This window comes from Pogona vitticeps, chromosome 5 (genome assembly GCF_051106095.1).
Source record: "Pogona vitticeps strain Pit_001003342236 chromosome 5, PviZW2.1, whole genome shotgun sequence".
Taxonomy (NCBI): domain Eukaryota; kingdom Metazoa; phylum Chordata; class Lepidosauria; order Squamata; family Agamidae; genus Pogona; species Pogona vitticeps.
Window position 1 is genome coordinate 53,278,394 of NC_135787.1, and position 14,760 is coordinate 53,293,153.

The 14,760-nt window shown below is 38.1% G+C and overlaps 1 protein-coding gene across 8 annotated transcripts in view; it reads left to right on the forward strand.

Moving 5' to 3' along the window:
- Nucleotides 1-14,760, forward strand: part of CLCN3 (chloride voltage-gated channel 3) — a 64,572-nt gene that overhangs the window by 27,900 nt on the left and 21,912 nt on the right. For all 8 annotated transcript variants that reach the window (XM_020805488.3, XM_078393867.1, XM_020805487.3 and 5 more), the window contains 2 exons: nucleotides 8,835-8,995; nucleotides 11,695-11,794. In XM_020805488.3, coding sequence (XP_020661147.1) covers nucleotides 8,835-8,995; nucleotides 11,695-11,794 — 261 coding nt within the window. The remainder of the gene's footprint in view (nucleotides 1-8,834; nucleotides 8,996-11,694; nucleotides 11,795-14,760) is intronic.

The window sequence follows — 14,760 nt, forward strand, 5'->3', positions numbered from 1 at the left end:
AATGTATATGTTGTATATTCCTCCCATTATCATAGTATTTGGGATGTGAGGAATGTCCGTGTAACTTGCAGGTTGAGATCATGCATTGGTTTGATTAGATGCAACAAGGAAGAATAAAATCTCATGACACCCTTGTGAAAATGTGTTCCATAGGTAGTTGCCTACTTTAAATTGGAGTATATGATGTTTAAAACATACTTCTCATATGCAAACAAAGTAAATATGCACTCCTACAGAAACATATTTGAATGTTTATTGTGTAAGTGCTGAGTTTCTGCAAATCCAAAAAGTTGCCTGAATTTTCATCCAGGTATGCCAGACCTAGGAAATTGCAGTCCTTATCATTTTCTCCTTGAAACTATCTGTTTATAACATGTCAGTTGTTATGTTTTATTTTATCGTGTGTGGTTAATATGGCATTATAATCTAGGTGGGTCAGCTAAGAATTCTGGGCTATTAATGTTTATGCCTGTAAAGGAAGAAGAACTTACTGAATACAGAGGCCAAGAAGCAGTTCTGTTTGAAGCAGTTCTGTGGATGGAAACAGTTTCTTCAGCAGAAATAGGGAGTAATTTCTTTATTTTGTAACCCCACATATGTTCATTGGGACTTTTCATCTCCTCCCATGGTGGGGTAGATCTTGGTGGCATTTGTACACAGACCGTGAAGGAAGCATGAGAGCTGGCAACTCCAGGATCCTCTGGTGGAATTGCTTATTTCAGTGGAACTACTTTGCCATATACAACCAGAAGAAGCACAAAGCCATTCAACAGAAGGACATGTTTCTACACCGCCTACTTATGTATATAAGTGTGATTGGGTTCCTTTTGTAAAGTAGTCGGGCCCAGGGATTCGGCGGGAATGACAGCCGGAGTCGGAGTTCTCTGCCTCCACTCACAATAAGCTATGATCTTAACTAGAGCATGCTATGCTTATGTTTTGTTGGTTACTGTATCAGATAAACTGTTATGATTCTGTTATTGTTAACATGTTTCCCCCAAAATAAGACCTAACCTGAAAATAAGCCCTAGTATGATTTTTCAGGATTTATTTATTTATTTATTTGTTCCATTTTTACCCTGCCCATCTATATTTGGGAATCTACTCTGGGTGATTTACAGAATATAAAGATAAAAACAGCATTCAGATAACTTTGTTCATAAAAGCAATAAATTTCAATAAAGAAAACAGGATCCAAGATGGGATAAGGATGCTCGTAATATAAGCCGTACCCCCAAAATAAGTCCCAGTTAAGTGAAACCACGCCCTCCACTGTTGTGCAGCAACCAGAATATGACATGACTGTATTTGAATAAATTTAGATTGTTGCACATGAAAATAATAATAATAATAAAACATCCTCTGAAAATAAACAAAGTATTTTTGGAGCAAAAATTAATATAAGACCCTTTCTTATTTTCAGGGAAACACGGGTACAGTGGTGCCTCGTTTAACGGGCGCCCTGTTTAATGACGAATCTGCATAGCGATGGATTTTTTGCGATCGCATTGCGATGTTTCTAATGGAAAAAATCGCTTTGCGATGATCAGTAAGCTGTTTTGCTTACCGATTTTTTGCATATCGATGATTTCCCAACAGCTGATCGGCGGTTCCAAAATGGCTGCCGGGTAAAAAAAAGGGCCACCCACTGTGTTTTCGCCCGGATTCCTTGCTTACCGGGCAGCGAAAATGGCAGCCGTATGGAGGATTTTCGCATAAAGTTGAGTTTTTTGCCCATAGGAATGCATTAAACGGGTTTTAATGCATTCCTATGGGCTTTTTTATTTCGTATAGTGACGAATCCGTATAGCGACGATTTTGGCTGCATGGATTATCGTCGCTATGTGGGACACCACTGTAGTTGCAAATGCAATTATACAAAGATTCTTGCTATGTCTCTTTTAGCTAGTTGGACTATAGAAAATGGTTGTGGAAGGATGAGCACCAAGGTCCTTCATTGCAGGGAATCTGCATTAGAAGGCAAATGTTCAGCTTTATGTTTGAATTATGGTTATAAGAAAATGATAGTTTCTTGTTTTAGGCCAGATCATCATGTAAGGACTTAAAATTTATGAGGAACAAGAAATATATAGATAAAAGTCACTTACATATATGCATGTTTTCAGATATAGTACTAGGTAGCAGTGACTAAAATGTGCATTATTAAAAAAAAAAACAAAAAAACAAAAACAAATGGTGACTTCCAGAAAGATCATGACTCATATAGCAAGTCACATTTGCAGTAATTAGAAACCTGTATTTCAACAACTTACGCAACATTATTTAATTTTCCAAATAGGCTTGTAGAACTTGGAACCTAACTACAGCATATTTCCCATCAGGAAAAACCTTTTCAGTGAGGAAAAACCAAGGGCTTGTTGAGAATCTGTAACTAAGACATACAAGGCAGTAAATTGTACAGTAGCTTTGAATCAAGATCTGTCTTACCAGGGATGGGGGCAAGACTGGAGTCTTAAGCAGAGTCGGAGCTGGGACCAGCAATTGCTGACACTCCAGTTACTCAGGACTTACAATAACAAGTGCTCTGGAGAAGGAATCTTAGAAACAGTCAGTATACAACTATTTATTTATTTATTTATTTATTTATTAGATTTTTACCCCTCCCCTCTAGACCATGTCTACTCGGGGCAGCTTACAAAATAAAACGGATCAGTATAAAAATATATATATAATCATAAAAATTACAATTGCATTTTCAATTAATTAAGGAAGGATTACCAGAATGGAATAACATAAGAAAGGAAAAATAAGAGAGACTTAGTTGACTGGAGGGAAGGCCTGCTTGAATAACCAAGTTTTTAACTGGCTTTTAAAAACAGCCAGTGAGGGTGCCAGCCGAATTTCTGTTGGGTGTTCCACAGCCGAGGGGCCACCACCGAGAAGGCCCGGTTTCTTGTTTTTTCCTTCCAGGCCTCTCTCGAAGTCAGACCCCTCAGCCGCCCTTGCTGGCTATGCACAAAACATTACACAACTATGTACAACTTTGTAGAACAATATATAACTCTGAGAAAGCACTGAATCGCAGAAAAGTAGATGTCTATGCTTACAAAGTGGCTGCTTCCTAAGCATAGGCATCTACTTCTACATGAAGTGGTTTTATGGTTTCCTTCCAGGAGGCATCATATTCTGAGCACACAGGATCAAGCTGGGAGGATGAATTATAACAGCCACTGCCTCCCCCCCCCCCCCCCCAGTAACAGGTTCAAATTTTTGTGTAGCCACAGACTTAGTACTGGCTTGGAGCAGAGTTACTAATTCTTAGCTTCAGTTCCATTTTTGTAAAATTAAACATTTCAAGTTGTATCGAAAAGATAGCTCCTTCTCTTGCTGACTGTGTGCTAAGACAAAAGGTTAGAAAGGTGGCAAAACATGCTTTTAAAAGGTCATGTGTTCTTCCACAGCTGCAGCAGCTGCTTTGGGTGCTTGTGGATCACAGGAATGTGCTAGCCTGCCACAAAGATGAGCAAATGTTTGACAGGGTCTGAGACAGTATAGACAGCTGGCACAAAAGACAGGTGTTTTCCACAGTTCAGTATCTGTCTGTCTGTCTGTCTGACTGACTGACTGACTGACTGACTGACTACAAATGTACAATAGCAAGTATAAAATTAAGATAAAATAAAATAAAATTGCTTTAAAAGTGGGAAACAACTACTAAAACGAGAAGAATAAAGATAAAATAGAAACATTGCGGTGGGTTGGAGTTAATTGTTCAGGCACTATTGTATCATAATGTATGTGAATCTGGAAAGGCCTGTCTAAAAAGATTTTTTTAAGCAGTTTTAGTTCCCGGTGAAGGGGCCAGGTGGATTTCGGGCAGGAGACTATTCCACAATGGTGGTGCGACCGCCGAGAGGGCCCTGTTTCTGGTCGTCATTTTTCGGTCCTTTCTCTGAGTCGGGACTCTTAACCGCCTAGCCTGTGGGGATCTTATAGGATGGGCTGATCTGGTTGAAAGGAGGCGTTTGGTCAGGTATCGAGGTCCTAAACCGTTTAGGTTAACACCACTGTCTTGAAGCTGGCACAGAAGCGGACAGGTTCGGCCAGCTGATCGGCGGTTTCAAAATGGCTGCCGGAAAAACAAAATGGCCACCCGCTGTGTTGCCTCGCTTTAGAGGCACCGAAAATGGCCACCCCTATGGAGGATTTTCGCTTAAGGTTAGTTTTTAAGCCCATAGGAACGAATTAATGGTGTTTTAATGTGTTTCTATGGGCTTTTAAAATCCGTTTAGCGATTAAATCGCTTAGCAACGTTTTTTCCTGCATGGATTAATGTTGCTAAGCGAGGCACCACTGTAGTTCAATCTCGAGACTACCAGTGCATGGACCAATGTGGTGAGAGACCCAGTGTCAAGGTAGGGACGCAACTGGGCAATCAGCCTTAGGTGGTACCAGGTGGTATGGAACACAGACCCTATCTGGAGTTCCATTGACAGCGTCGGGTCCAGGAGTATGCCCAAGCTGTGCCATCCTTCATGGAAAGAGTGCCTCCCTAAAAAAGGGAGAGAAGCACCCAGACCATCAACACTGAGAGCACCCACACACAGGATTTCTGTCTTGTCCGGGTTCAGCCTCAGTCAGTTATCCGTCATCCATTGCAGTATGGTGTCCAGGCAGTGCTCAAGCATATTGAGTGACGCAAAGCTCCAAATTCTATTTTATTCTCACTGTTCTTTCTTTATCTTCCGTCCGGTATTTTTTTCTTCTGGTATGATCTTATATCTTATGGTTTCTAGATTGTTTCTGGGACAAAGGTAACAAGAATTTTTAAAAAACCAAAAAAATTGAGGGAAAGGAAAGATAATTTATAGAGAACCTGATAATCACTTGGCTGTATATAAACTGTTAATAGTACCGGTTAATGAAATGCAGATATTTCAGAAAAAGCTGGATAATTGATGTTAGCCAAATGCCTTGGTGTCAACATAATGTATTTTTGCTATGCATATAGTTGAAATTTAAAAGCACCTCTTATTATGATGAGGTATTTGTAACAGGAAAAGAAGAGACAGTTACATTCTTTCACTACCATACTTTGCCTAGGTTTTTTGCTTTATTGCTCATATAAACATGGTAATAGCAGTCTATTATTAAGTTGGAAACTGTGTGCCACTAGATTGATGGTATACAAATTTAATAAATAAATAAATAAAATTATTTCAAATGCATCTTTTAGATTTGTAATTTCCCCTTATGCTCAGGATGTTTGACATCATTAAGAAAAAGGGATAGTTCTTTATCCCAAATAACTTAAAAGGGAACAATAAAGTTAAAAATAATATGAAAGTAATGATTTGTAATGCAGGGTCTTGCTTGAGGTTTTACTCCTTGCTTACAACCATGTTGCTTTCTCTGGTAAACAGTCTTTGGGGTGGCTAAATAATTATCTCTATAGCTTCTACTCACTTCAAAATCAGAAGACTTATTTCCATCCCTTGTTCCTGAAGATCCATTTCCTCAAGACACTTTCTTATAGTGCCATCACCTCTCCCATCTCCCTCATACATGCCTAAACTTGAATGCTGTCTGTGTTTCACATCATAATGAAAAGGATATTAACTTGTTCAATATTTATCTCAATATATTCTTGAAGGCTTTCATGGCTGGGATCTGATGGTTGTTGTTGGTTTTTCGGGCTCTTTGGCCGTGTTCTAAAGGTTGTTTTCCCTAACGTTTCGGCAGTCTCTGTGGCCGGCATCTTTAGAGGACAGGAGTCAGAACTCTGTGCTCTGGTGCAGTTTGTTTGGATAGTTGAGTATTTATAGCTGTGGGGTGAGCTTTTGTCATTGGGTGTCATTAGCTGGTCTTTTCGTGTGCAGTGATCACCGGTCCTTGTAGCTGGTTAGAGTTCGTTGACCTTTTGCAGACTGTATTTTTCAGTGCTGGGAGCCAGGCTTTATTGAGTTTTAAACTTTCTTCTTTTTTGTTGAAGCTCTGCTGGTGTTTGTGGATTTCAATAGCTTCCCTGTGCAGTCTAACATAATGATTGCTAGTGTTGTCCAGTACTTCAGTATTTTGAAATATAATTTCATGGTCAGCTTGTTTTAGGGCATGTTCAGCTACTGCAGATTTTTCTGGTTGTTTTAGTCTGCAGTGTCTCTCATGTTCTTTGATTCTGGTGTGGATGCTGCGTTTTGTGGTTCCAATGTATACCTGGCCGCAACTGCAAGGTATTAGGTATACTCCTGTGGTATCTCAGTAGTAATGCATAAAAACACTCTATATGGGGTGTGATGAACTTTTCATTGAAACTATTAAAAAAAACACTTAGCTGGTAGAGAGATCTAACCTAGTGACTTCACCTTCATTAGTACCAAGCTCTAGGGAAACAAGCTACTACCTAAGTCATTCAAACCCACTTCCAGAGGTCCTTATTTGACAGCTTTATTAAATAGACAACCTTTGTAATAGAAGCTGTTAGTGAAAGAGGGTCTGTTCTATATCAACTCCAAGTTTTTAAAATGTTTTTCTTTCCCTTTTCAAAAAAGGTGAGTTTGGCACTTGGAGTTTCTTTGTAGATGCATGCATTAGTGAAAGAAAGGGATTTAATTTGGGGATATTTCAGATGTCTATTTGTACATTTTAAAACTGATTTGCATGGGTGTGTGAATGTTGATCAGGGAAACATGACCTGTCTTTAGAGGAACAAAGTATTTTTCTTTTGAATTAGCTAACTGATGCAGAGGAAATGAGTACTAAATTGTATTGAAAATTTAATTAGGGTGCTAAAATGAAGAATGAAAATTTGCTGGTTTTCACAATACATTTGGAAACATTACTATTGAGTTCAGTCATGAAGCAATGTTGTTCTGAAGGTGTTGAATGGTACCTTTAATCTTGTTTTGAAATGTGTTACTTGACACCATTAAGTGGTATACTTGCAGTGTGACCTACTTTCGCAGTCTAGACATGACCTAAAGATACTTTTAGAATATTCCTCCAGTTTTTTTGCTACAGGGGACTCTGAAAAGCTTGATTGTGAAAAGGTGATAGTTATTTGCTTTGGGGAGATGTTTGTAAAAATGGGAGAAGTATAGAAAAAAAAAGAGAAAATTAAGAATATAAGAATATATGGTAAAATAATGCACTCCTCATTCTGTCTGGTTGCTTTCATTATTTTTGTGTGTATAATTAATGGTATTTGCTTACAATCTTTTGTGTAGAATTGAGGGAAGCGGTAGAAGTTCGTTGAATACCTGGTTTACAAGATAGCTGTGAATTTGAGGAATTTTTTTGAATGGATAATATACTGTTTTTTCCACATGATTATGCAGGGAAAAATATTGGAAGTGTGGGTAGAGTTTGTGCTAAATGCCAAGAACTCAAAGAAAAGGAGAATATAGCTTTAGAATCTGTTTAATTTGAATCTCTCCTCAAGTTTTTGAATGGCATTGTTTTTAAGTACTTGCAGTTTTGATATTTGTGATTTCTAAGTGTTGGGGGCTTCTGGTTGTCCCGACTGGCTCATAATCTGAAACTGAAATCATGTTGGTGATCACACAAGCAGCCTGTGTTTTGAAAGTTAAGAACTGAATCGCAACACTTTGACACAACAGAAAGCCAGGGTTCTGGAGAATCATGGTTTATTTATCATGATGTTCAAACATAGCCATTCACCTAGTTACGTGCATTGACCACTTGTTAATGGATGGATTTGTAGAGAGTTAGTTATCAACTTTGCTTTATTTTAAAACAAGATAATTATTTCTGCTATACTAGATATTTGGCTAAATTGTATTTAGCTTTTTCAGCTAGAGTTGTAACGACTATCAGGTATTTTGCATGTATATCAATTATAAGATTTCAGTATTCCATGTGTTAAATTTTATGCCCAAGTCTTAATTTCTTATGAGCACTGGTTGCAACAGTAAACTTACTTATGCTTAATAATGGGGAAGGGGGGAGTTTCACTGTGAAGAAAATTCAAGTCAAATTTTGGAGGCAGCCAACAGTGCCTCTGCACAATTAGTTGTCAGCTGAACCCATTACTGGAGAGGTCTGATCTGGTCACGGTGATATATGCCTTAGTTACATTCCATCTGGATTACTGTAACTTGTTCTGCATCAGTGTCAGGAAACTTCAGCAGGTCCAAAATGTGGTAGCTAGATTGCTAACTGGGACTGGTCACGGGAATCATATAAACCCCAGTTACAGCAGCTCCACTAACTGCCATTCTGTTTCTGGGTACAATTCAAATGCTGGTTCTAGCCTATAAAAGCCAAGCTATCTTAAGGACTGTATCCTCCTTTACGAGCCTCTTTTTCTTTAGGCAAACTTTCCCTTAATGACTGCCTGCCTGGGTAGGGTTTTAAATGGAATGTTGGGCCTTACTGGTTTCTAATGTATTTTTTTGCTTTTGCTTTGTTTACCATCTTTAATGTAGTGTTTGTTTGATCCTTTTAAATATTTGTATACGTTCCATTTTTAGCTTTAAATATTGTCTTTAAGTGATGTAAACTACCTTGGATGCTTTTTTAAGGAGAAAAGCAGGCTAAATGAATAAATGAGTAAATAAATATTCACTGATTTGTGTTGAGTTGAACATATGGTGGGTCAGAACCCTATTAGATATTTATAGAGGAATTGTAGACGTTGCTATGGTCAATTGACAAGGTGTTGGTTGTGTGCAGGCTTGTGTGCTGAACACACACTTGGTACCACTTCTGTTAGCCACAGCACCTTCCATGACTCCTCTTGTATGTATGTAAACATCCAACCGAATTTTGACCATAGTTTCTGTTTCTCTTCTGTGATACATAAAGTTACTTTTTTTTGCTATACACCTCAATTATTTTTCCTTCTGTTTCCACAGCTGGAACTCATTATACAATGACAAATGGAGGAAGTATTAACAGCACGACACACTTGCTGGACCTCTTGGATGAACCCATTCCTGGTGTTGGAACTTACGATGACTTCCACACTATCGACTGGGTGCGAGAGAAATGCAAAGACAGAGAGAGACACAGACGGGTATTTGATGCCACTTTACAATACTGCTTGTTGATGATTATTTTAATATAGTTGCAAGTTAGTAGCTGATGATGAAAAGGAAAAAGGTTTAGTGTCTGGAATCCTATTACAAATTCTGTGCAACTCAGTCACTTTCATTCTTAAGAGCAAACTGCTGCAAGTTAAAATGTCAGGGTAAAGGTAAAGGCCCCCCTTGACATTTAGTCCAGTCATGTCCGACTCTAGGTGGCGGTGCTCATCCCCGCTTCCAAGCCGTAGAGCCAGCGTTTGTCCAAAGACAGTTTCTTTGTTCTTTTTAATTTTATTTTACACAGAAAAAAAAGCAAGACAGATAAGAGATGAGAAAAAGAAAGGGGAAAAAAGGAAAAAAAACCCAAAAACTAACCCCTCAAGTTAAACTAACCCCTTCCCCCTTTGGAGTCAGAGACTCCAGCCTCGTTAACCCCTCTGCTCCCCCAATTTCATTTTCAGTGTATACTGAGTAAATATACATGCATCATAAACTTTGCCTTACGCTCCTGTCTTCTTCTGGGCCCAAGAATATATTAGTTCCCAGCTTTGTTTTACGTAGTCTCTTGGCTGTTCCCGTAGTACTTCTGATAGAGTGTCCAGTTCTGCTATATCCCAAAACTTCTTTAACAACTCTTCTATCATCGGAACCTCTTCGGTTTTCCATTTTTGGGCCCAGAGTAATCTAGCTGCTGTGAGTATATACATAAGACCATTTATTATCATTGATTTCTGATATGACAGTCGATAATGCCATTTCAGGTTTTATATCTAATTTCTGCTGGGTGATTTCTTTTGCTAAGTCCCATACCTGTGTCCAATAATTTTTGACCTTTTCGCATGTCAACCACATATGATAGTAAGTTCCTACATTCTTTTTACACTTCCAACATATATTGCTGTTACCCTCTGATATTTTTGCTAATCTTACAGGTGTGTAATGCCATCTGTAGAATATTTTAACGATATTTTCTCTGAGATTTACCGGTTTAAGCATCTTATAACTTTCTTTCCACATCTTAGTCCTGTCATCGAGATCCACACTGTATCCAAAAATTTTTGCCCATTTTACCATTGTCTCTTTCACCCTCTCCTCCTCTAAATCATATTCTAATAAGTATGTGTACATTTTTTTAAATTATTCTTTCATCCGTATATATCCACAGTCTATCCACTTGGACTTTACCCTCAAAGAAACCCACCGTCCTATCTTTTTTGTATCTTGATTCTAATTTTACCATGGTAAAATGGATCAAAGACAGTTTCCATGGTCACATGGCCAGCGTGACTGGACACGGAACGCTGATACCTCCCCACCGTGGTGGTACCTATTTATCTACTTGCATTTGCATGCTTTCGAACTGCTAGGTTGGCAGGAGCTGGAACAAGCGACGGTAACTCACTCCATCACGTGGATTTGATCTTACGACTGCTTGTCTTACGACCTTGCAGCACAGAGGCTTCGGTGGTTTAACCCTCAGTGCCTACACATCCCTAAAATGTCAGGGTAGATATCTGCTATTGCATGCCAGACTGTGCACCTCAACACATAACAACAAATCTCTACACTGACTCTAACTCACAGTAATTTCTTGCTGAGGTTTAAGCCAATTGAGTTAATATTAGCAGATATAACTAACAAGATTCTCTCCAGTGTCCAGAAAGGTCATGTCTGTGGCATGTTGCTGCTGTTCAGTAAATTTTGAGTCTTCTTCTTGTTGTTGTTGTTGTTGTTGTTGTTGTTGTTGTTGTTGTTGTTGTTGTTGTTGTTGTTGTTGTTGTTGTTGTTGTTGTTGGTATTAGTAGTATTGGTATTAGTATTAGTATTAGCATTCATATTATTAGTATTTATTTGATTTATATACCCCCCATCTGGCAGCCAGTTTCCTTCCTAGGAAGGATTGTTCCATAAACAGTGACAATGATTGGAGGCTAAATTAATCCCAGGCTATAGATAACGAGCAGGTAATGAATATCTGTAATCACCTATGGGGCTTGTGAGGTGGCATTAGTCAGTTAGAAAGGAGCTGCTGGGCCTAACTGAACCAAAATGTGTGAAATAACAGGAAACAATTAAATAAACACTATATTAAAATGTTAGATAAAAGCAATACTAAGCTAATATAATTATTGTTGAAAATAAAGCAATAGAATCATGAAGTTGGAAGGGGCCTGTAAGGCCATCGAGTCCAACCCCCTGTTCAATGCAGAAATACAAATCAAAGTGTATCTTCCAGGTGGTTGCCTAAATTTCTCTTGAATGCCTCCATCTAAATTGAATTTAACATACAGATAGCTTCCCTGGGAGTAGGCATGAGGGCACCACTTACAGTTTGCTATGTATCCATGTGTGTATTCTGAGTGTGAGAAGTTGCAGCTGCTGGGCCTACCTGAATCAAAGTGTATTAAAGTGAGAAATAACAGGAAAGGTAGTATTGGCATCATCCTCTGCTAGGGGAACTGGGAGGAAGTCCAGTAGTAGGACAAGGTGTTGACTTATCCAGCACCTAATGATTTTCCATAGGTGACTAGAAGATGGGTTTGTTGTTTGAGTAAGAAAGCAGTAAATTATAGTGTCCTGTTCTCCAAGATTCAGAAGTTTTAGTTCAGGAGGAGGAAGAGACAGTTAAATGTATAGGTGATATATTATCGAGTGAAAATTTATAATAGAATAATATTTTGTTTTTCAGATCAATAGCAAGAAGAAAGAGTCTGCCTGGGAGATGACAAAGAGTTTGTATGATGCATGGTCAGGATGGTTAGTCGTAACACTAACTGGATTGGCATCAGGTGGGGACAACTATGAAGGGTTCTCTTAATTTTTGAGGACTTGGTGAAATAAGTAATATTTAAAGTACATGTTTTACATTTTCTGCTTGGATGCAAGTCCTACTGATGTCACTGGGGCTTATCCCTAGATAAGTACATATAGGATTCCAGCTTTAAATTCTGGCTGACTGAGGTAAAGCTTCACTTGAGAAAACACCAAATTATTCTTCCCAACCTGCAAGAGAATGCATTCATGTGGGCCTCTCAGCAAGTGAACAAGACAGCTTTTTTTTTGGTGCAAATAATGCAGTAATGCTAATAGCCCGGAGGCAAGGAATCTCACTGGGCTTGGAAATTCTGCCTCAAAGTGTCTCATTGAGTTGTGATAATATAATATAAAATGCTGAAAACTTGGATTTTAACAAGTATTCTTTACATCCCTACTCTGGTCACTGTAGCATTTGCAATTCACAGTTCATGGGGTATGGTCAGCATTTCCTTCTGTAAATTCATACTGTTAATATGGTTCATTTAGATAATTTCATCTAGATAAGCACGTTTTGTCTGTATATGATAACCCAAAATTCAACTATGTACATATGAAGTGTAAATTAAATGGTGTAAATCTCAATAAAGAATTACTATTAGTTAAAGGGGCTTATATTTTTTGTTGCACACTGCCCACGTGATTTGGCATGCAGTGAAAGATGCAAGGACAGACTCCCTTAACTAGCGGTCATTTGCTGCTAAGATTTGACTTGTGTTTGATGCTGTTTGACTTATGCCAGAGTATAATTGGTATAAGGTTCTGGCCAGTATTCTTTTTATGATTTCTGTGCAGTTGTAATTGATTTCATGGATGTAACATCAAAGTTTAGAATGTTATAGAACATGGAGTGTTTTCATTGTTTGCCATTCTTTTGTTTTCTTGCCAAGTAACTTAAAAACAATACAGTACATGCAATTAAGAATGTATTTTTCTTCTAGCTGCAGTACAAGTCAAACTGGTTATAAAGTCCTGATTTATTTTTGGAAACTAGAATGAGTAAAGAATATATTAACTGTTTTAGAATTATGCTCTTCAGAGTATATTCTATTCAGCCAACATTCTCCATCTAACAAAACATCTTGGAAAATTCATGTATGAGAGAGAGAGGTGATACTGTTTTAGAAATGACATCATTTTTCTTCTTGGATTTCATCGAGCAGCTGACCAGTTTTTGTGGTTTTGAATTATTTTGGAAGCATTGACTTCATCCCTAATTTAAGAAAAAGAAATATGACCAATATCCAACACCCTAGAGACTGTTACATCTTTAAAATATCCTTTACATTTTATCTCCTAAAAGCTTATACTTATTGCATTTATATTTTGATTTTATGGACTTAATTAGCATTTGTTAAAATGTAAGTAATGCAAGAACAAGATTGTATAGAATAACTTAAACATCCAAATATGCATATACTCTAAAGCCCTGTGTGAAGTCAGATCAAAGTGTAAATATCTTTCATTGAGGTAGCCATGTTAGCCTGTATGAGCATGTGTAACAAAAATAAAACAGAAGGAGTTTTGCCACTTTAAAGGCAAACTGATTTATTTCAGTATAAGTTTATATGGCTTTGTTAATTGCAGTTTGGATCCAAATAATGGGGTTTATTTATTTTTATGTATTTAAAATATTTTACCACACCTTTATCCTAAAAAGGGACCCAAGGTTACTTACATCTTGAAAAAAGACAACATTAGAAAGATAAAAACAGGAAGTTGTTCAAATAGTAAAAAAGCATTAAATACTAAATATTATGTTAAAAGTGTTTGATAAAAGCATTACTAAAACAAATTTAAAAGCAACACAAAATTACTAATCATCCTATTTTGAGACCCCTCTTAGACACCTTTCTATTCTGGTGAAGAAACCTCGGGCAGTTGTGGTGGTGGTGAAGGTTTCTGGGAATTGTCTGCTTGCGGAAGGACAGAAAAGGTGGGGCCAGCTTGGCTTCCCATGGGAGAGAGTTCTAGAGTTTGGGAGCAGCTGCAGAGAAGGCTCTCTCTCTTAACCCCACCAAACGGACCTGTGGAGGTGGTGGGACTGAGAAAGAACACTCCTTATGCTGTAGAGTTCTCTCCTACTTCTTGTGCCTTTTAAAGAACTGCTACTGAGGGTCAGGAAACAACATGTGTTCCATCACAGAGTGCTCCAGCAGGTTGGAGTGGAATCCCAGACATACAGAACCCATCTGTAAATGGAAACCACTTTTACAAGTGCAAGGGACAATTTGGATGCAAATATACGTCTGTGCAGATGTATGTGCACACAGGTTTTGTGTGTGCAAAAAGGGGAATAAAGCACATGTTTTAATATACACATTGACTTCCACACAAACACTTGGATTTTTGCTTTGCTTTAATGGAAAAGCCGAAACTACCACAAAGTAGAAAATAGAATCTCATAAAAATCTGATGTCTAAAAATTCACCCAGTATTGCAAAATCAGACTTTGTAGAGAAGTCTGTCCATTTGCTTTGGCTTAATCTAAGTTCTTAAAATTTTCAAATTCTGGCCCAAATTTTAGAGGTTCTGGCCCAAATCTACAGCTCCATATGGTATGCTGCTGGACTGCTGTATGTATCTGCATGTACTTGCACTCTAAACAAAATAGTTAGCCCTGTCAGCCTTGACAGAAGTAATTATTTGTTTAAAAGGGGGGAAACCACTTTGAATCCCTTGAGCAAGGAGGTTTCTTTGCTTGTCTTTTGATGGTGGTAGTGGTGGTATGGCTTTAAGGAGAGGTACAAATTGAGAGAGCACTTCAGGATGCACAGTGCTTCCTGTCACTTTCTCCTTTGCTAAAAAAAGTGATGTGATTGCTTTCAATCTGGCTGGGCCTTGTGTAAATTCATAACATGTCTTGTGCTCTTCTGCATTGTATTGTACTCTAAGATAGTAGTTTTCGATCCATGGTCTTCTAAATCAGTGATTCACAACC